At 41.6% G+C, this 22,325-nt stretch overlaps 1 protein-coding gene across 1 annotated transcript in view; it reads left to right on the top strand.

Annotated features, from left to right (window-relative positions):
* The window catches only part of KIAA1328 (KIAA1328 ortholog), a 392,043-nt gene that overhangs the window by 357,555 nt on the left and 12,163 nt on the right, over positions 1 to 22,325 (top strand). Inside the window, exon 12 of the mRNA XM_063640193.1 lies at positions 13,073 to 20,663. Coding sequence (XP_063496263.1) covers positions 13,073 to 13,283 — 211 coding nt within the window. The 3' untranslated portion in view covers positions 13,284 to 20,663. The remainder of the gene's footprint in view (positions 1 to 13,072; positions 20,664 to 22,325) is intronic.

The raw sequence follows: 22,325 nt of genomic DNA, 5'->3' as shown, positions 1-22,325 counted from the left end.
AGCCTTAAGCCGTAAGACCGTTGTTTTTTGTTTGTTTGTTTGTTTGTTTTTCAACAAATACCGAGCACCTACCTTGTGCCAGATACCATGTTTTGCATGGAGATAACAGCAATAAATAAAATAATGACCCTACCCTTATGGAGCCCATACCATTGGGGCAATAGGCTATATATATATAATGTGTGTGTGTGTGTGTGTGTGTGTGTGTGTGTGTGTGTATTGAGTGATATAAAGAAAATAAAAACCATAAAGTAATAAGGTGACTATGGATTGATGGCTATTTTGGATGGAGTGGCTAAAGAAGGCCTCTTTGAGGAGGTGACATTTAAACAAAGACGTTGAATGGAGAGAGCAAGCAAAGGATCTGAAAGAAGGCATCCTACACAGAGGGTGAAACACATGCAAAGACATAGAGGTAAGAATTGAGAATAACAGCAGGTTTTTGGCTTGAGCCACTGGGTTGATTGAGAGGAGTGGGATTCAGAGAAAAAAAAAGTTCTGTTTTGGATAGTTTGAGATGCCCATTACACTTCCAAGTAAAGCTATCAGGTAGCAGTTGGGAATGTGAGTCTGGAACTCAAGGGCTAGGTTGATATTGGAGCTATTCATTTAGCCATCATTAACATATAGATGTTATTAAATCTCATGGGAATGGATAGCATCACCTAAGATATGAGAGCAAAGGACTGAGCCCTGGGGCATTCTTTCATTTAAAAGGCAAGAGAGGAAGAGGATGTTGGTGGTATGGAAGGAAAATCAGGAGATGTCTACTGAAATCACAAAAAATCAAAAAAGGAAATGGGAAGGGAAAGGTCCAGTAACGTCGTTAGTTTCTCATCAGGTGCAGTCCATGGATGGACCATGAAATCAGTTTGTTTCTAGGCCATGTGCTAATATTCTTGGACACCATGTCAGACTGGCCTTTCTTGAGTTGGTAACGTGGAGTCAAGTCAAATCAGCAGAGGCTACGTCCTCCTCTGGATTTTGTCTTGTTATCTTGCTAGTTCAGAGGCAAATGAAACTAGAAAGAGAGCTCTAGGGAAGACAGAATTAATGCCACTCCAGCTTGGTCCAAATTACCTCCAGGATGGGACTGGCATAGCAGATCAGATAAGCCTTTTGTTTATCACTTCTCCATAATGAGGCTATTAAATTCAGCCTGTGTGCCCAGGTAACTCATGCGTACTGGCTCTGTGAAGTACAGAGGTAAGACAGGCCAATATAGTTAATACCTACGGCTAAAACATCGTCTGGGTTTTTCAAGGGATGGTATTTTATGGATCTGGGTAAGTTGTATGTCCCTTTAAATTATTTGACTACCACACAGCCCCAGCAGGATCAGGCCAAGCTAATCAACTTTATAGTCTCCTATCACTTGTCTTCTTAGCAAAGTAAAACACACTGCTCACAGAAGACACCTGATAAATGCACTGCTCTTTTCTGACATTTAGTGTAAAATCCCATAGGAATTCATTTTTTATTTTTCTTTATTGCATATATAATTCTTGTATTAAATTGGGTCATTTCTCAAGCTTTGGTTTTTGGAATAATCTTGGGTATTTTATTGCTTCTTAATTGCCAAATCCTTTAGTCTTTCCTGATAGCAAAAGTACTGTCAATAAACTTATTGAACAAAATTAGCAATGAGGTACAACTGAAATCTGACCCCTGCTTACCACACTTTCTGATTCTTCTGCCGCAGTCTAATCTATGACTGAATGTGGCTCCTAGAGAGAGAGGTGGAATTTTTATGATAACAGCATAATCATAAAGATAAACATTTGTACTTGAGTAGATTAATTTGTTGGAGGAAAAGATAGCTCAGTTACAACTAGTTATGCTATACTTTTAAAATAAAATGTAGTTGGTAACAGTAACCTTCTTTTGCTTTTGCTTTAGTGTCACCTCTTACTTTTCTTGATGGAAAGATTGAAGACATTCTAGTCTGGGAAGTCAAGGGGCCTGGGTTAAAAACCACTTGGCTCTGCCACTCACTTGCTCTGTGACTCCATTCAGTTCACTTATACCTCTCTGGACCTCAGTTTCCTCATCAATAAAATAAGAAAATTATTCCAAATTATGTCTAAGACTCATTCCTCCATGGGTCGGCATTAGTAGTGTTTGCCAATATCCAGTTCCCCTCTCCTTCTGGAGAGACGTAACTGGGTTCCGGCCAGTCAGATATAAGAAATATTTTGTCACTTGCATGCTATGGAAAGCCTGTGCACAGTTCTTCAGTCTCTTTTCCTGCCAAGACAATTGAGAAGCCCACATTCTAGGTGATGGAACCACTGTCTGCCTGGACCTAGTTTAAGTGTACAGGATGAGCATGAAAAATAATTGAACTGTATGTATTAAGCCATTGGAATTCTGAAGGTAATTTGCTATTGTATAACTTATCCTAATATGTCAGATCTAACTTTCTGTAGTTTGTTGGGTCATTATTTCCATGTTGTAAATTTTTTTACTATATTTCATAATAATGAGTACTCTGAAAGAATTTGAAGCCCACAGTTCTCTTTCAAATGATTGAATATGTTGGTGCCTATTATATCAGTCTTTAAACTAAACACAAATTCTTATTGTTGCTCTGGATTTCAGTTTGCACCTCTGAAAGGTTTATTTCTGATATATTTACTGTTTCCCAATTATTTTGGCTCTATTTTTTAATAGAGAAAGCGGCAGATTATTTTCTCACTCAGAGCATCCCCCCTAGCTATTTTAAGCATGAAATTGGATAGAAAAGTGTAGATTTTCCATTGTTTGATTTTAAAAAACATTTAATGATCTATATATTAAGAGATGGATATACTACAAGATTTTCATATGTGTCAAAGGAAAGTTCAAACAAAGCTCATTCCTTGAGCATGAAGTAGGTCTGTCCTGCTTATAAGCAAAATTTCCTAGAAGCAGTACTCCAGTCATTGGTTTACACCTTAAACAAAGAATGTGTTGATTGAACACAGAAACCATTGTTTTGAATGACAGATAACTGTATTGAAATATTGCCTTCATTCTGTGACAATAAAAGCTGCAAAAGAAAAATCTGCCAGAAAGGATTTGAATTTACTGATTTTCATACCATAGAAAATGTCATGACATTTCCATGCCTCAGACAGTAGTCGAATCTTGCCTAGGACTTGAGGGCAGGGCCAGCAACATAACTTGCCAGACCAGTGTAAAATGAAAATGTGGGGCCCCTTGTTCAGAAAGAAGAAGGAAAAAGTGCAATTAAAGGTGCTAGAATATAAAGCTTTTTCCTTTAAAAGGACACCGATAAAGCATGAAGGGTAATAGTAATATATGAATGATTAAGAACTACAGATACCAAAAAATTGTATTTTGGGTATCATAATTTTATATGATAAAATCATAATACTTTATTAATGTGATAACTTGATTAACCTTAAGTTTTTCTGGCTCACTTTTCTTCAAATTTATTTATTTATTATTTTCTGAGATGGAGTTTCACTCTGTTGCCCAGGCTGGAGTGCAGTGGCACAATCTTGGCTCACTGCAACCTCCACCTCCTGGGTTCAAACGATTCCCCTGCCTCAGCCTCCCGAGTAGCTGGGACTACAGGCACAAGCCACCACACCCAGCTAATTTTTGTCTTTTTGTAGAGGTGGGGTTTTTCACTATGTTGGCCAGGCTGGTCTCAAACTCCTGACATCAAGTAATCCACCTGCCTCGGCCTCCCAAAGTGCTGGGATTACAGGCGTGTGCCACTGCACACACTGCATGAGCCACTGTGCCCAGCCCAAATTCATTTATTAAGTCATCAGAATTTACATTTTTAACAACTTTAGATGATATAATTAAAAGCAACATCAGTCACTCTTAGCAAATGAGATTACAAAAATTTTTTGTAATTTTTATTATTATTATACTTTAAGTTCTAGGGTACGTGTGCACAACGTGCAAGTTTGTGACATATGTATACATGTGTCGTGTTTGTTTGCTGCACCCATTAACTCGTCATTTACATTACGTATTTCTCCTAATGCTATCCCTCCCCCCTCTCCGCACCCCATGACAGGCCCAGGTGTGTGATGTTCCCCACTGTGTGTCCAAGTGTTCTCATTATTCAGTTCCCACCTATGAGTGAGAATATGCGGTGTTTGGTTTTCTGCATTTGTGATAGTTTGCTCAGAATGATGCCTTCCAGCTTCATCCATGTCCCTACAAAGGACATGAACTCATCCTTTTTTATGGCTGCATAGTATTCCATGGTGTATATGTGCCACATTTCCTTAATCCAGTCTATCATTGATGGACATTTGGGTTGGTTCCAAGTCTTTGCTATTGTGAATAGTGCTGCAGTAAACATGCATGTGCATGTGTCTTTATAGTAACATGATTTATAATCCTTTGGGTATATACCCAGTAATGGGATCGCTGGGTCAAATGGTATTTCTAGTTTTAGATCCTTGAGGAATCTCCACACTGACTTCCACAATGGTTGAACTAGTTTACACTCCCACCAACAGTGTAAAAGTGTTCCTATTTCTCCACATCCTTTCCAGCACCTGTTATTTCCTGACATTTTAATGATTGCCATTCTAACTGGTGTGAGACGGTATCTCATTGTGGTTTTGATTTGCATTTATCTGATGACCAGTGATGATGAGCATTTTTTCATGTGTCTGTTGGCTGCATAAATGTCTTCTTTAGAGAAGTGTCTGTTCATATCCTTTGCCCACTTTTTGATAGGGTTGTTTGATTTTTTCTTGTAAATTTGTTTAAGTTCTTTGTAGATTCTGGATATTAGCCCTTTGTCAGATGGGAAGATTGCAAAAATTTTCTCCCATTCTGTAGGTTGCCTGTTCACTCTGATGGTAATTTGTTTTGCTGGGCAGAAGCTCTTCAGTTTAATTAGATTCTATTTGTCTATTTTGGCTTTTGTTGCCATTGCTTTTGGTGTTTTAGTCATGAAGTCCTTGCCCATGCCTATGTCCTGAATGGTATTGCCTAGGTTTTCTTCTAGGGTTTTTATGGTTTTAAGTCTAACATTTAAGTCTTTAATCCATTTTGAATTAACTTTTGCATAAGGTGTAAGGAAGAGATCCAGTTTCAGCTTTCTATATATGGCTAGCCAGTTTTCCCAGCACCATTTATTAAATAGGGAATCCTTTCCCCATTTCTTGTTTTTGTCAGATTTGTCAAAGATCAGATGGTTGTAGATGTGTGGCATTATTTCTGAGGCCTCTGTTCTGTTCCATTGTTCTGTATCTCTGTTTTGGTACCAGTACCATGCTGTTTTGGTTACTGTAGCCTTGTAGTATAGTTTGAAGTCAGGTAGCGTGATGCCTCCAGCTTTGTTCTTTTTGCTTAGGATTGTCTTGGCAATACGGGCTCTTTTTTGGTTCTATATGAACTTTAAAGTAGTTTATTCCAATTCTGTGAAGAAAGTCACTGGTAGCTTGATGGGGATGGCATTGAATCTATAAATTACTTTGGGCAGTATGGCCATTTTCACAATATTGATTCTTCCTATCCATGAGCATGGAATGTTATTCCATTTGTTTGTATCCTCTTTTATTTCGTTGAGCAGTGCTTTGTAGTTCTCCTTGAAGAGGTCCTTCACATCCCTTGTAAGTTGGATTCTTAGGTATTTTATTCTCTTTGTAGCAATTGTGAATAGGAGTTCACTCATGATTTGGCTCTCTGTTTATTATTGCTGTATAGGAATGCTTGTGATTTTTGCACATTGATTTTGTATCCTGAGACTTTGCTGAAGTTGCTTATCAGCTTAAGGAAATTTGGGGCTGAGACAATGGGGTTTTCTAAATATACCGTCATGTCATCTGCAAACAGGGACAATTTGACTTCCTCTTTTACTAATTGAATACCCTTTATTTCTTTCTCTACCTGATTGCCCTGGCCAGAACTTCCGACACTATGCTGAATAGGAGTGGTGAGAGAGGGCATCCCTGTCTTGTGCCAGTTTTCAAAGGGAATGCTTCCAGTTTTTGCCCATTCAGTATGATATTGGCTGTGGGTTTGTCATAAATAGCTCTTATTATTTCAAGATACATTCCATCAGTACCTAGTTTATTGAGAGTTTTTAGCATAAAGGGCTGTTGAATTTTGTTGAAGGCATTTTCTGCATCTATTGAGATAATCATGTGGTTTTTGTCTTTAGTTCTGTTTTGTGATGGATTACGTTTATTGATTTGCATATGTTGAACCAGGCTTGCATCCCAGGGATGAAGCCAACTTGATCGTGGTGGATAAGCTTTTTGATGTGCTGCTGGATTCGGTTTGCCAGTATTTTATTGCGGATTTTCCCATCGATGTTCATCAGGGATATTGGTCTAAAATTCTCTTCTTTTGTTTTGTCTCTGCCAGACTTTGGTATCAGGATGATGCTGGCCTCATAAAATGAGTTAGGGAGGAGTCCCTGTTTTTCTATTGATTGGAATAGTTTCAGAAGGAATGGTACCAGCTCCTCTTTGTACTTCTGGTAGAATTCGGCTGTGAATCCTTCTGGTCCTGGACTTTTTTTGGTTGGTAGGCTATTAATTATTGCCTCAATTTCAGAGCCTGTTATTGGTCTATTCAGGGATTTAGCTTCTTCCTGGTTTAGTTTTGGGAGGGTGTATGTGTCGAGGAATTTATTCATGTAGATTTTCTAGTTTATTTGCTTAGAGGTGTTTATAGTATTCTCTGATGGTAGTTTGTACTTCTGTGGAATCAGTGGTGATATCCCCTTTATCATTTTTTATCACATCTCTTTGATTCTTCTCCCTTTTCTTCTTTATTAATCTTGCTATTGGTCTATCAATTTTGTTTATCTTTTCAAAAAACCAGCTCCTGGATTCATTGATTTTTTTGAAGGTTTTTTGTGTCTCTATCTCCTTCAGTTGTCCTCTGATCTTAGTTATTTCTTGCCTTCTGCTAGGTTTTGAATTTGTTTGCTCTTGCTTCTCTAGTTCTTTTAATTGTGATGTTAGGGTGTTGATTTTAGATCTTTCCTGCTTTCTCTTGTGGGCATTTAGTGCTATAAATTTCCCTCTACACACTGCTTTAAATATGTCCCAGAGATTCTGGTACGTCATGTCTTTGTTCTCATTGGTTTCAAAGAACATCTTTATTTCTGCCTTCATTTTGTTATTTACCCAGTAGTCATTCAGGAGCAGGTTGTTCAGTTTCCATGTAGTTGTGCAGTTTTGAGTGAGTTTCTTAACCCTGAGTTCAAATTTGATTGCACTGTGGTTGTGATTTCTGTTCTTTTACATTTGCTGAGGAGTGCTTTACTTCCAACTATGTGGTCAGTTTTGGAATAAATGCGATGTCGTGCTGAGAAGAATGTATATTATGTTGATTTGGGGTGGAGAGTTCTGTATACATCTGTTAGGTCTGCTTGGTGCATAGCTGAGTTAAAGTCCTGGATATCCTTGTTAACCTTCTGTCTCGTTGATCTGTCTAATATTGACAGTGGGGTGTTAAATTCTCCCATTATTATTTTGTGGGAGTCTAAGTCTCCTTGTAGGTCTCTGAGGACTTGCTTTATGAATCTGGGTGCTCCTGTATTGGGTGCATATATATTTAGGATAGTTAGCTCTTCCTGTTGAATTGATCCCTTTACCATTCTGTGATGGCCTTCTTTGTCTCATTTTTTTTTTTTTTTCATCTTTGTTGGTTTAAAGTCTGTTTTATCAGAGACTAGGATTGCAACCCCTGCTTTTTTTTTTTTTTTTTTTTTTTTGCTTTCCATTTGCTTGGTAGATCTTCCTCCATCCCTTTATTTTGAGTCTATGTGTGTCTCTGCACGTGAGATGGGTCTCCTGAATATAGCACAATGATGGGTCTTGATTCTTTATCCAATTTGCCAGTCTGTGTCTTTTAATTGGGGCATTTAGCCCATTTACATTTAAGGTTAATATTGTTATGTGTGAATTCAATCCTGTCATTATGATGTTAGCTGGTTATTTTGCTTGTAGTTGATGCAGTTTCCTCCTAGCATCGATGGTCTTTACAATTTGGCATGTTTTTGCAGTGGCTGGTACCAGTTGTTCCTTTCCATGTTTAGTGCTTCCTTTGGGAGCTCTTGTAAGGCAGGCCTGGTGGTGACAAAATATCTCAGCATTTGCTTGTCTATAAAGGATTTTATTTCTCCTTCACTTATGAAGCTTAGTTTGGCTGGATATGAAATTCTAGTTTGAAAATTCTTTTCTTTAAGAATGTTGAATATTGACCCCCACTCTCTTCTGGCTTGTAGAGTTTCTGCCGAGAGATCAGCTGTTAGTCTGATGGGCTTCCCTTTGTGGGTAACCTGACCTTTCTCTCTGCCTGCCCTTAACATTTTTTCCTTCATTTCAACCTTGGTGAATCTGACAATTATGTGTCTTGGGGTTGCTCTTCTCGAGGAGTATCTTTGTGGTGGTCTCTGTATTTCCTGAATTTGAATGTTGGCCTGCCTTGCTAGATTGGGGAAATTCACCTGCATAATATCCTGAAGAGTGTTTTCCAGCTTGGTTCCATGCTCCCCGTCACTTTCAGGTACACCAATCAAACATAGATTTGGTCTTTTCACATAGTCTCATATTTCTTGGAGGCTTTGTTCGTTTCTTTTTACTCTTTTTTCTCTAAACTTCTCTTCTTGCTTCATTTCATTTGTTATAGCCACAGGAGTTAGAGAAAATGCCACACTTTGAGACAAATTAAGAGTCCTTTATTTAAGCCGGCGGCCAAAGAGATGGCTAACGCTCAAAATTCTCTCGGCCCCGAGGAAGGGGCTTGATTAACTTTTATACCTAGGTTTAGGAAGGGGAGGGGGACTTAAATGCAATAATTCTACGGAAGTAAAAACGTGCAAGAATCAAAAGAAGCAAATGGTTACAGAGAGATAAACAATTTAAAAGACAAATGGTTACAAAAAGAGCAAGGGTACCAGGTGCAAGGCTCTAAATCCTTCATTATAGTTAGATATAAATGCTATGTGGGACACGAACTCAAGGCTTTATGTTGTTATCTCTTTGAGCAAAACCCTGGGAACTTCATACATTGTTTGCCCCACTATCTTATCAATTAATTGGGCTCCTTTGAAATGCTGAGGATCTGCTTACACAGGTTAACTCCTTAAGGAAGGGGGTTGGGTAAGGAGCCCTTAATGTCTTGTAAATCAAGAGGTCAAATGGAGTTTGTCCGACTTTCCCAGCCAGGGGGAGTCTATTCATATGGGAAACATGGCTGGCAATTAAGGAGACAGAAAAAGGAAAATTTAAAGTAGTGAGCTAGAGTAAAAAACAAGGTTAGGCATTACACATTCATTTGATCTTCAATCACTGATACCCTTTCTTCCGCTTGATCGAATCGGCTTCTGAAGCTTGTGCATGCATCACGTAGTTCTCCTGCCATGGTATTCAGCTCCATCAGGTCATTTAAGGTCTTCTCTACACTGTTTATTCTAGTTAGCCATTCGTCTGATCTTTTTTCCAGGTTTTTGGCTTCCTTGCGATGGGTTCGTACATCCTCCTTTAGCTCGGAGAAGTTTGTTATTACCAACCTTCTGAAGCCTACTTCTGTCAACTTGTCAAAGTTATTCTCTGTCCAGCTTTGTTCCATTGCTGGCGAGGAGCTGTGATCCTTTGGAGAAGAGGCGCTCTGGTTTTTAGAATTGTCAGCTTTTCTGCTCTGATTTCTCCCCATCTTTGTGGTTTTATCTACCTTTGGTCTCTGATGATGGTGACCTACAGATGGGGTTTTGGTGTTGATGTCCTTTTTGTTGATGTTGATGCTATTCCTTTCTGTTTGTTAGTTTTCCTTCCAACAGTGAGGTCCCTCAGCTGCAGGTCTGTTAGAGTTTGCTGGAGGTCCACTCCAGACCCTGTTTGCCTGGGTGTCACCAGCAGATGGCTGCAGAACCACAAATATTGCAGAACTGCAATATTGCTGCCTGATCCTTCCTCTGGAAGCTTCATCTCGAGGGGCACCCAGCTGTATGAGGTGTCAGTTGGCCCCTACTGGGAGGTGTCTCCCAGTTAGGCTACACAGGGGTCAGGGACCTACTTGAGGAGGCAGTCTGTCCATTCTCAGAGGTCAAACACCATGCTGGGAAAACCACTGCTCTCTTCAGAGCTGGAAGGGATGTTTAAGTCTGCAGAAGTTCCTGCTGCCTTCTGTTCAGCTGTGCCCTTCCCCCAGAAGTGGAGTCTACAGAGGCAGGCAGGCCTCATTGACCTGCAGTGAGCTCCACCCAGTTTGAGCTTCCCGGCTGCTTTGTTTACCTACTGAAGCCTCAGCAATGGCGGATGCCCCTACCCCTGCCAGGCTGCTGTCTCGCAGGTCGATCTCAGACTGCTGCACTAGCAGTGAGCAAGGCTCCGTGGGCGTGGGACCTACTGAGCCAGGTGTGGTTTATAACCTCCTGGTGTGCCGTTTGCTAAGACTGTTGGAAAAGCGCAGTATTTGGGTGGCAGCGTCCCAATTTTCCAGGTACCGTCTGTCATGGCTTCCCTTGGCTAGGAAAGGGAAGTCCCCCGACCCCTTGCGCTTCCTGGGTGAGACAATGCCCCGCCTTGCTTTGGCTCGCCCTCTGTGGGCTGCACCCACTGTTCATCCAGTCCCAATGAGATGAACCAGGTACCTCAGCTGGAAATGCAGAAATCACCCGTCTTCTTTGTCGATCACACTGGGAGCTGCAGACTGGTGCTGTTCCTATTTGGCCATCTTGGAACTATATCCCCCAATTTTTTCTAATTTTTAATTTTAAGGAGGATCTTTCTGTTGATGCAACTGACAGTGGAGCTGCTAAGAGTATTTTGTAGGTTGTGCCAACATTTGCATAGATTTCTAATAAAATATTTCCAAATATGAATTTTAGTTTATATAGAGGTGATTATTCTTGGGGATCAGATTTTCTAAAAAGATTTAACTCTTCATACACATTAGTTTCATACATGTTGGAATTTAGTTTTAAATACAAATCTCTACAATTTCATTTTAATGTTTTCTCTAGCATGTTCAGTAACATATAAAGATCATATAAGAAACCAAAAATCACTTAATGATTTGTCTATAATTCACAGTGCTTGTTTATGCTTTCTATAGTAGCATCTTCAATTACAAAGACAAATTAAATTTAAAAATTGTATTCCTCATTAATAATTGGTTCATTAGAAATTGCATAAGAGAATAGTGGGTTTTTTCCTATCAAATGCAACAATCCTTAATTTTTATTTCCAAACCTGTGGATATTCGCTTGCAGTGTTGTAGCAGTTTTTAAAACCAGAGATTCTAAACTCTTTGAAGGCTTCTAATATATCTCTGATATGCTTCATTGTAATGTCCACGTGTATGTTTTTATTTTCTAATAATGTACTGGCATTTATAGCCTAATGCTAGCAGTTCCTATCCCAGTTCTCAGGCCAGAAAGATGACATTTTTGCCACAGGGATAGGCTTGGGAAACAGACAACCCAGCCTCTCACCACTGCTGCTTCTGCCATTGTCACCACCATTAATTTGGAGCTAGGTTCTGGCCCCAGCTATCCCCTTAGGGCCTTATGTGGTACTCCAGACTGTTTTTGTTTGGTTGGTTGGTTTTTTTGCTTGTTTGCTTTTTGTTTGTGTGTTTGCTCTATTGCCCAGGCTAGAGTGCAGTGGCACAATCTGGGCTCACTGCAGCCTCCGCTTCCCAGGTTCAAGCAATTCTCCTGCCTCAGCCTCCTGAGTAGCTGGGACTACAGGCACATGCCACCATGCCTGCCTAATTTTTGTATTTTTAGTAGAGACAGAGTTTCACCATGTTGTCCAGGCTGGTCTCGAACTCCTGACCTCAAGTGATCCACCCACCTCGGCCTCCCAAAGTGCTGGGATTACAGGCGTGAACCACCTCGCCCGGCCCCCAGACTGTTTCTTTTTTTTATTTATTTATTTATTTATTTTTTTTTTTTTTTTTTTTTTTTTTTGAGACGGAGTCTCGCTCTCTCACCCAGGCTGGAGTGCAGTGGCACAATCTCGGCTCACTGCAAGCTCCGCCTCCCGGGTTCACGCCATTCTCCTGCCTCAGCCTCTCCGAGTAGCTGGGACTACAGGCGCCCGCCACCACGCCCGGCTAATTTTTTGTATTTTTAGTAGAGGTGGGGTTTCACCGTGGTCTCGATCTCCTGACCTCGTGATCCACCCGCCTCGGCCTCCCAAAGTGCTGGGATTACAAGCGTGAGCCACCGTGCCCGGCCCAGACTGTTTCTTTACCTCTAAGCTGCTCCGCACTTACCCTTTCTGAAAAGAATGCCGGACACAAGGCAGTCTTTCTTTGGAGGGATGTCTTTATAGATTTAGAATCTTTTCCCAAACTTCTAGAAAAAGTGGAAGGGGGTTAACAGGAAGGAACTAACATTTATTCAGTGCCTATTATGTATTCATTTATATCAATGAATTCATTTAATCCTAACTGGAGTTTTGCTAGCCTCTTACACATGAAAAGACTGAACTGAGAGACTGAATAACTTCCCCAATATTACACAGCTTGCAAATGATAGAACAGAGATTTGAACCAAGCCTGTCTGTCTGTGAAGATTTCGACAGGCAGCTTTAGTGTCCTGGATGAGAGTGCTGGAGACAAACTACCTGGGTTCAATTCTAGACTCTGCTGTGTAATTGCTTTCTGTTAGATGAGTTACTTCCCTGAGCTTTAATTTCCACATGTTTATAATGGAGATGAGAGTAGTATAGTACCTACTTCCTAGGGTTCATTAGAGGATTATAGGAAGGTCAAATATTTGTAGTGTTAGGAGCAGTGCCTGGCAGTAAGCCTGCAGTAAATGTCACTGTTAATATCATTACTGTTATCGTGATTACTCTTCCCACTCTACGATCTCTCTTCATAAGTTATAAAGGAATGTTAGAGGTCAGCAAAAGAGAAGAGCTTATGGACAGGCAGCAGGGCCTAGGTTCTTCAAGTCCTTATGGTGTTTACCTTCACAAAAGTTCCCTTAAGCAGCATCTTACGCACGATGTGATCTGTGATCTGATTCTTGCCCTGGACAGCCCATTTCTGCTGGGCTTCTTGGATTCTCATTTTCTAATAATCTGATCCTTTCCTGTCTGGGTTATATGTCTTACAGGTATGAGACATCTTTGTTGGATTTGGTTCAGTCTCTGAGCCCAAACTCTGCACCCACACCTCAGCGCTATCCCTCCAGAGAAGCTGGGGCCTGGAATCATGGTACTTTCCAACTCAGTCCTCCAAAATCGACCCGGAAGAAGATGGGGATGCACAGAACCCCTGAAGAGCTGGAGGAGAATCAGATTCTGGAAGATATATTTTTCATTTGACATATTGCAAAATTTTCTTAGGATTTTAAATTATTTCATCGCAAAGTAATTGTGTCTCTCCTTTCACGGGGACCTGGCTCACTAGCATCCTGTTACATATTGAATACAGAAATCATTCTAACAACCCAGGGTGTTTTCAATCAGACCAGGCATTCGATAACACACTAAGGGGGTAGGAATGGAAAATGGTATCTTGTATATGCTAAACAGATTAGAAAATTAACATAGGATACTTTCTGTGTGGTGGAAACCATTGCATATTCAGCCTCATTTCAAGAGTGTTTCCTTCTCAAACTTCTGCTAGAAAAGGCTGACTCACTTTTATATACAAGAAAAACCTTTCCACTGAAAAATCCCTCTAATTTAAAAGTAACCCCTTTGAAACATAAGCAGTTACAGAAAGGCAGACTCTCTCATCTTTCTCATCCTGTTCTCTCACTACTACATCTCTGTAAGTGGTCCTTTAATTCTGAAGTTGGAGTTGGTGCCCCTGCCATCACAAACAACACTGAGAGCCAATTGTGAGTCAGTCTCAGTAGCCATCAGCCTGGCAGCTGCCCATCCTATAACCAAAGAGCTCAATGGGCTAGAGGGTGAGACCCAGCCAATCCTTGGGAGCAAGCAGCACTAAATCACATCAGGGAGTGCTTAGCCCTGGGGAAATTCAGTGGAGGCACAAGCCTGAAGCACTCTTCTACCAATGTTCAGGTGACCACCCCTCCAATATTCCAGAATGAATAAGAACAATCTCTAGGTATTTTTATTGACCCAAGTGTTCAGCTTATTCACCCCACCCCCCACCCCCCATCACATGCGCTCCTGTGAACTTCCCATGGTTATGTCTAGGTAAAATGCCACTAGAGAGAGAGTGATACCAGCTGCTGCAAGCTGATGGACTTCCTCTGGCCCTCCCTTTTCCTCCATGAGGATTAAAGGATACGAGCTGACCAGGCCTCGCAGGTGCTCTGCTCATGGTCCCAAAGAACCATCTCTACTTGCCAGAGTATGTTCCACCACCCAAGCAGGGTCTCCCTACTTTTTCTCACTGGGCCTCGTTTTGACCCAGAGAAAGCCTATGGAAGTTATACAGTGCAGACCTCATCCTGTCTGCTGTCTTTTCTCCCACAGAGCTCTTGAGATGGGTCCTTCAGCTTGTAGTGGTCCCTAGTAGCTTCTCAAGCTAATGGGGATGATCAGCCTGGTTTAGCCAGAGTTCAAAACTCTCCAAGTCATTGAAAGCAAGGGGAGGGTGTGTTCCCAGATGTGTATTACTTGGGAATTTTATTTGATCTGGAGGGTGTGGCTTTTTTTCTCTCCTTTTTACCAACCCCAACTAAACTGGGAGAAAGACTTAGTCAGTGTTGGTAGACAAAGTCATACCACCCAGGACAGCCTGCATGCAGCGAGTCTGTGTGGCTTCCCTGAATTATTGTTTTAATTAAAACTAGATTATTTCAATCTAGAAAAGCTTTGTTGAGCAGCCTCCTTATCCAGATAGATCCAAAGCTCATGTCTCTTCAGGCTGAGCCTGGCGCTCAGCCTTCTCTCACTTGGGATTTTTTATTCTTTGGAGTAGAAAAGAATGGAGCCCACCAATATTATATTTTTCTTCTGAAATAAATATAAAGTCAAGACTAACTAGTTATAGTCATTCCCTTAAAAAGTTGGAAAATCATTACAGATTAAAATTTCCTTATAAAGTTCACCTCTGAGAGTAACCAAATCGGTTTCATCCCATATCAAAAAGCCTTTGGAGTGTGGAGCTTTCTGTGGCATGGCAGAAATGGGTGGATGGCAAACTAAGAGCCCTCAGCCATTTTTTCAGTTAAAGTTAGGTTGCCAGAACTTTCTTTTCCTTGCCCCCTGTGTCATGACTAGCTTAAGTGTACTTGACTCTCGTAGACTACTCCCATGCCCACAGTCACCCATTCCACACTCCAGCGTCTTTAGAACTCTGGAGTGAGAGGATGCCAGAGGATCAAGAAAAGGATCACAGTTTCTTGAAGAAGCTTGTTTGCCTTTAGAAGAATCGTAAACGGAGTCTAAACTAAAGGCTTTTTTGGGGTCACAGCCGCAGAGTAGAGTTTTATTGCTTCTTTGCCTCTCCATGAATGGCCAATTTGGAAAAGCAGAGATGGGCTTTCAGCAGAATATCAGCCAATACATTTTTCACATGCAAAACTCATCACCAGTTGCCTTTTTCTAACTTACGGACATTTTGTTGGTGTTGGTGCAAGGGCAATAGGATGTAAATTTGTATATAATGTCTTCATTATTAATTGAATAGTACATGTTAACATTTTAATCTATTTAAATTTACTTTGAAATATATACATACATATGAATGAAAGGTTGTTACAGAGCCTCAAAGCTGTTGCAGACTATCCCAAGAGAAAGGATCTGGCGCAAAGGAATCTGCCTTTCCTCCCTCTCAAGTCTCTCACCCTTGACTGGTTGGGATTTGCTCGTCCAGCCTCTAGACACTTCCTCAGAGCAAGACTGGACACATGCCGAGGGCGTTTTGGATAGTGCCTCAGCATTGCCCACCCTGCTGCCCACCTCCTGTGAGAGAAAAAACAATCAATGTTTACAAAATGGAAAAGGACACAGCACGTACTTTGAACTCCCTAAGTAAGGCCCACAGTGCTTGATATAGAGAACCAAAGTGAATCACAGAAAAGCTTTTGCTAACAGTCTGCTTTCTAGGAGGCAAACTTGTGTTTATCCAAACCTGATCCCCAGGATGGGGACTTTTCTAGAGCACCCCAAATGTCATGGGGAGGGAGGGACTCTTTCTGCTCCCTCAGAGCTACTCTTCCCTTGTCCCTGCTTCCAGGACCAAGTTCATAATAGAGATCTTCTGGCCAGAGAATCAGGGGAGAGGAGAGGCCTGATGGGGCAGAGCTGGATGAAGTCTGCTAAGAGAGATGGAGGCTGTGGTGGACTCCTTCCAACTCACGATTTATCCTCCGCTCAGAGTGTATTTTGAATGTGAGCAAATGTTTATGTACGTATGAGATTTTAAATTAATAAATCATCTCTATGGCTATTTTCCCCATGTGGGTTTGATATTGAATTGTCCCTTGAACATCCCTCATCAGATCAGTGAGGCATAGCTTGAAAGCAAGTGCAGAGCCGCAGGTTATCAAAATGTTATTTTCCTCAGTACTTGTTAAAACAGCAGGAGCCTGTCGTCGACTGAGAGAAAGGAAATGGTTTGTCACATCCCAGTAGGTTTTTCTGCTGTGGCTCCTGCTCACTCACATCACGTGAACACCAAGCCGCCTCTGGATTGTGTGCTTGTTGGAACAGAACATTCAGTCTCTGTGCACCTGGAAGTCCCTTCTCTGTGCCTACCCCCATAGCTGCTCAGCAAGGAAGAAATATCACAGCACTTTAAGACAAGAAAAATAGCCCTGCCTAGTTGCCTTTAGTTGCTGGAAGAATGTATGTGAGGGCTTCAGTGCCTAAAATGCTCAATTCTGAGATCACACCTGTGGATTCAACTCAGACAGAGACCCTGTCCTGCCCCCTGTTCCCCAAGCCAGGCTGGCACTTGCACCTGAATATGGAGACTTCGCACCTGCCCCTCAGAGGCACAGGTAGCAGGAACAGAATTCATTACTCAAACAGCTCCCAAACTGAAAATGAAAATTGCTCATGGACTACTGGTAACACCATTTGGGTGTTTAGGAATCTGGAGACCCAGTCTGGGAATCAAGGGACTTCAGTCAAGTGTAAGATCCCCCCTAATTTGAAAAAAATAACCCCGTGAATAGCCCAGACTTTCAGCTAACTTTATCATCCCTTCTTTCCACCACTGTGGTTCTCTCTTTCCTTTTGCAGCAAGACTTCTAAAGGGAGCAGTCTTGGATTCATTGCCCCTTAACACCTCACAAACTGGCTTTCACCCAAGCCCAGTTTAAAGAGAGACGAGTCAAAGTCAAGTTTTCACTCTTGACTTTTCAGCACTCCTGGCCAATCAGCAACCAAAGCCCTTTTTTTAATTTTTTTTAATAATAGCTTTATGAGATATTACTCAAATACTGTACAGTCTACCTATTTAAAGTGTACAGTTCAGTAGTCTTTAGTATATTCACAGAGTTGCCTCCATCACCACAATCAATTTTAGAACATTTTCATCACCCTGAAGAGAAACCCATACCCTTTAGCAGTCACCCTCCATACTGCCAGCCCTAGCCTACCATTAATTGACTTGCTATCTCTATATATTTGCATATCTGGACATGTCATATTAATGAAATCATATTCTATGTGGTCTTCTGTGACTGGCTTTCACAGCATAATATTTTCAAGGTTCATTTATGCGGTCACATATACATGGTTCCTTTTGATTGCCAAATAATACTGTATCATATGAATATATGACATTTTTGTTTATCCATTCATCAGTTGATGGACATTTGGGTTGTTCCCCCCCCTTTTTTTTTTTTGTTATTATGAAGAATGCTGCCATGAAGATCCATGCAAAACTTTTTTTTTTTTTTTTGACAGTTTCGTTCTTGTTGCCTAGGCTGGAGTGCAATGGTACAATCTCAGCTCACCGCAACCTCCGCCTCCCGGGTTCAAGCAATTCTTCTGCCTCAGCCTCACCAGTAGCTGGTATTACAGGCATGTGCCACCACGCCCAACTAATTTTGTATTTTTAGTAGAGATGGGGTTTCCGCATGTTGGTCAGGCTGGTCTTGAACTCCCGACCTCAGGTGATCCACCTGCCTCGGCCTCTCAAAGTGCTGGGATTACAGGCATGAGCCACCACACCCAGGCCCATGCAAAACTTTTTGTATGGACACTCCCTTAAACTAAAGCCTAATCCAGAGCAAAGCGCTGACTCTTTTCAATTCTGTGAAGGCTGAGAGAGATGAGGAAGTTGTAGATGAAAAGCTTGCAGCTAGCAGAGGTTTAAGGAAAGAGACCATCTCCATAATGTAAAAGTATAATGTGAAACAGCAAGTGCTGATGTAGAAGTTACGGCAAGTTATTTATCCAGAAGATCTACCTAGGATCATTGATGAAGGTAGCTACACTAAACAATGGATTTTCAATGTAAATGAAACAGCCTTCTATTGGAAGAAGATGCCATTGAGGACTTCTGTAACTAGAGAGGAGAAGTCAATGCCTGGCTTCAAAGCTTCAGAGGATAGGCTGACTCTCTTTTTAGGGGCTAATGTAGTTAGTGACTTTAAGTTAAAGCCAATGCTCATTTACAATTCCGAAAATCCAAGGGCTATTCAGAATGATGCTAAATCTACTCTGCCCATGCTCTATAAAAGGAACAACAAAACTTGTATAGCAGCACATCTGTTTACGGCATGGTTTACTGAATATTTTAAGCACAGTGTTGAGGCCTACTGCTCAGAGAAAAAGATTTCTTTCAAAATATAACTGTTGTTACAATATACTTCGTCACCCAAGACCTTTGATTAATATTTACAAGAAGAATGTTGTTTTCATGCCTCCTAACACATCATCCATTCTGCAGCCCATGGATCAAGGAGTAATTTCAACTTTCCACATCTTATTGTTTGAGAAATACATTTTTGAGGCTATTGCTACCATAGATAATGATTTATCTGATGGATTTGTGCCAAGTAAATCGAAAACCTTCTGGAAAGGATTCACCATCCTAGATGCCATTAAGAACATTTGTGATTCATGGGAGGAGGTCAAAATATCAAGATTAACAGGAGTTTGGAAGAAGTTGATTCTAACCCTCATGGATGACTTTGAGGGATTCAAGACTTTAATGAAGGAAGTCACTGCAGATGTGGTGGAAATAGCAAGAGAACTAGAATTAGAAGTGAAGCTAAAGATGTGACTGAATTGCTGCAATCTCATGATAAACTTGAACGGATGAGGAGCTGGTTCTTCTGGATGAGCAAAGAAAGTGGTTTCTTGAGATAGAATCTACTTCTGGTGAAGACGCTATGAACATAATTGAAATGACAACAAAGGACTTAGAATATTATATAAATTTATTTAATAAAGCAGCGTCAGGGTTTGAGGGAATTGACTCCAATTTTGAAAGATGTTCTACAGTGGGTAAAATGCTATCCAATAGCATCACATGCTACAGAGAAATTTTCATGAGAGGAAGGGTCAATTATGTGCCACACTTCGTTGTTGTCTTATTTTAAGAAATTGCTACAGCCACACTGATCAGCAACCCACACTGATCAGTCAGTAGCCATCAACATCAAGGCAAGACTCTCCATGGGCAAAAAAAGATTACAACCCCCAGCCTGGCATGGTGGCTCACGCCTGTAATCCCACATTTTGGGAGGCCGAGGCGGGTGGATAACCTGAAGTCAGGAGTTCAAGACCAGCCTGGCCAACATGGCGAAACCCCGTCTCTACTAAAAAATACAAAAATCAGCTGGGCGTGGTGGCAGGCACCTGTAATCCCAGCTACTCAGGAGGCTGAGGCAGGAGAATCTCTTGAACCTGGGAGGCGGAGGTTGCAGTGAACTGAGATTGCGCCATTGCACTCTAGCCTGGGAGACAGAGCAAGATTCCATCTCAGAAAAAAAAAGAAAAAAAAAGATTACAACCCACTGAAGGCTCAGATGATCCTTAGCAATAAAGGATTTTAAGTTAATACGTGTTGATTGTTTTTAGTCATAATACAGTTGCACACTTAGTGGACTATGGCACACTACAGTGGACTACAGTTGTGTGAACATAACTTTTATATGCACTGGGAAACAAAAAATTTGTGTGACTCCCTTTGTTGTGATATATGCTTTATAGTGGTGATCTGGAACTAGCCCCACATTATCTCTGAGGTAAGCCTGTATGTCTTTGTGGGGTAATGACCTGGAAGTGATAGAGTTAGGAAAGAAGGATGAAAACCCAGACTGTGTGGGAGGAGGAGAGGAATCTAGAATGTTGGGCATGTAGAGTGGAGGCCGGTGGGTGCCAGGCAAGCATCGAAAACTCCTGAAGCACTTAACTGTGCACTAGACCCTTGGCTGGGCCCTGTGCACCATTTTATTCAATCCTTATGAGATGAGGCCTTTTTTCATAGTTTTCAAAATCATCCCATTATATGGGTTATTCTTGTAAGCTACATCATATCCTTTATGTAATGAGGCCAGGTATACATCTATGCACACCTAAAACTTGAGGGTGATTTTTTGCACCAATAATGAAAATGAAGTTTAGCAAAACTTGCCAAGGTCATCAACTAGTCAGAAATAGAATTCAAACTCAGAAACTGGGGCAGGAGGGTCATTTTTTACTTCTTCCCCTCTCTTTCCTATTTCTAGTCAATCTTCAAGAAGTATCAAGTCCGTCCGGGCGCGGTGGCTTACACCTGTAATCCCAGACTTTGGGAGGCCGAGACAGCTGGATCATGAGGTCAGGAGATCGAGACCATCCTGGCTAACACGGTGAAACCCCGTCTCTGTATTTTGTATTTGTAAAAATACAAAAAATTACCTCAGCGTGGTGGCACATGCCTGTAGTCTCGGCTACTCAGGAGGCTGAGGCAAGAGAATCACTTGAACCTGGGAGGCGGAGGTTACAGTGAGCCAAGATCATGCCACTGCACTCCAGCCTGGACGACAGAGCAAGACTCCGTCTCAAAAAAAAAAAAAAAAAAAAAAAAAGTGTCAAGTCCACTTCCTATTTTCAAACTTACCCACTTCTCTCTATCTTTGCTGATGCTTCTCTAGTCCAACAGTTTCTTTATTGGTCTTCCTGCCATGTGGCCTGGATTCATGCTAGAACATGTGACTCTCTCTGCCTCACTTGTCTTTGAATGGGGATCATAGCAGAACCTACCTCATGATGTTATTCTGAAGGTTAAATGAGCTAACGCAGGTAGAGTGTTCAACATAGAATATAATAAGCACTCAGTAAGGGTAACCTATTATTCCCCATAAAGCTACCAGGTCATTATATCATGTCACAACCTGGCTTAAAGCATTAGTTTCCCACTGCCCTCTGTGTTTGTACTTCTGCACACACTGCACAAGGCTCTTGGTGATATGTCCCACTGCAGCCTTTAGACCTCTAGCCCCTTCTTTTCCCACTCCATTCCTCTTGACTTCTGTGCTTCAGCCACACTGAGCTTCCAGTAGTTTCTAAAGGCACTGTAATATCCTTTTCCTGACCTTAGGAGCTTTCTCAGCCCTCTGTACATCTTTTTTTATCACAATACTTACTGTGCTGGAATGGCCTATTTACTTTTCTGATTTCTCCTTTAGTCCGTAAGCCCCAGGATGGCCAGAAGAAGATATCAGTCTTACTCATCACTAATTCCTCAGAATTCAGCATGGTTCCTGGCACGTTATAGGCTCCCAAACATTATTTATCAAATAGGTGGATGGGTAGGCACATAGGAGGGAGGAAGAAAATTTAACAATTCTGTGGCCCCAAAGTCCAGTACCCTTTAGACTACTCCAGCCTTCTTGCAGCTCTCTAGAGAAAGTAGAAAGTAAGGGCCATACTCAGAGGACTGAGGAGGGTGGGGCTAGGAGACACCTCCATTGCTACCTCTTCAGTCCTATCTTCCACATTCACTAGCATTTTCTTTTTTTTTTTTTTTTTTGAGACGGAGTCTCGCTCTCTCACCCAGGCTGGAGTGCAGTGGCACAATCTCGGCTCACTGCAAGCTCCGCCTCCCGGGTTCACGCCATTCTCCTGCCTCAGCCTCTCTGAGTAGCTGGGACTACAGGCGCCCGCCACCACGCCCGGCTAATTTTTTGTATTTTTAGTAGAGACGGGGTTTCACCATGGTCTCGATCTCCTGACCTCGTGATCCGCCCGCCTCGGCCTCCCAAAGTGCTGGGATTACAAGCGTGAGCCACCGCGCCTGGCTTCACTAGCATTTTCTTTCTTACAAATCTAAGATTTGTAACTTCAGTGCTTAAAAGTACACAAGTTCCCCACTGGTTACAGGAAAGGAGTGTACCCCGTAGAGTGGCACACCGGAACTGTCAGCATCTTGCCCCTCCTCCCCTCTGCAGCTCACAACTCTTGGCCATCTCCCAAGGACACGTTGCTGTTTCCTGCCTA

This window comes from Symphalangus syndactylus, chromosome 1 (assembly GCF_028878055.3).
Source record: "Symphalangus syndactylus isolate Jambi chromosome 1, NHGRI_mSymSyn1-v2.1_pri, whole genome shotgun sequence".
Classification (NCBI taxonomy): Eukaryota; Metazoa; Chordata; class Mammalia; order Primates; family Hylobatidae; genus Symphalangus; species Symphalangus syndactylus.
This window is presented reverse-complemented; position numbering and strand designations above follow the sequence as displayed.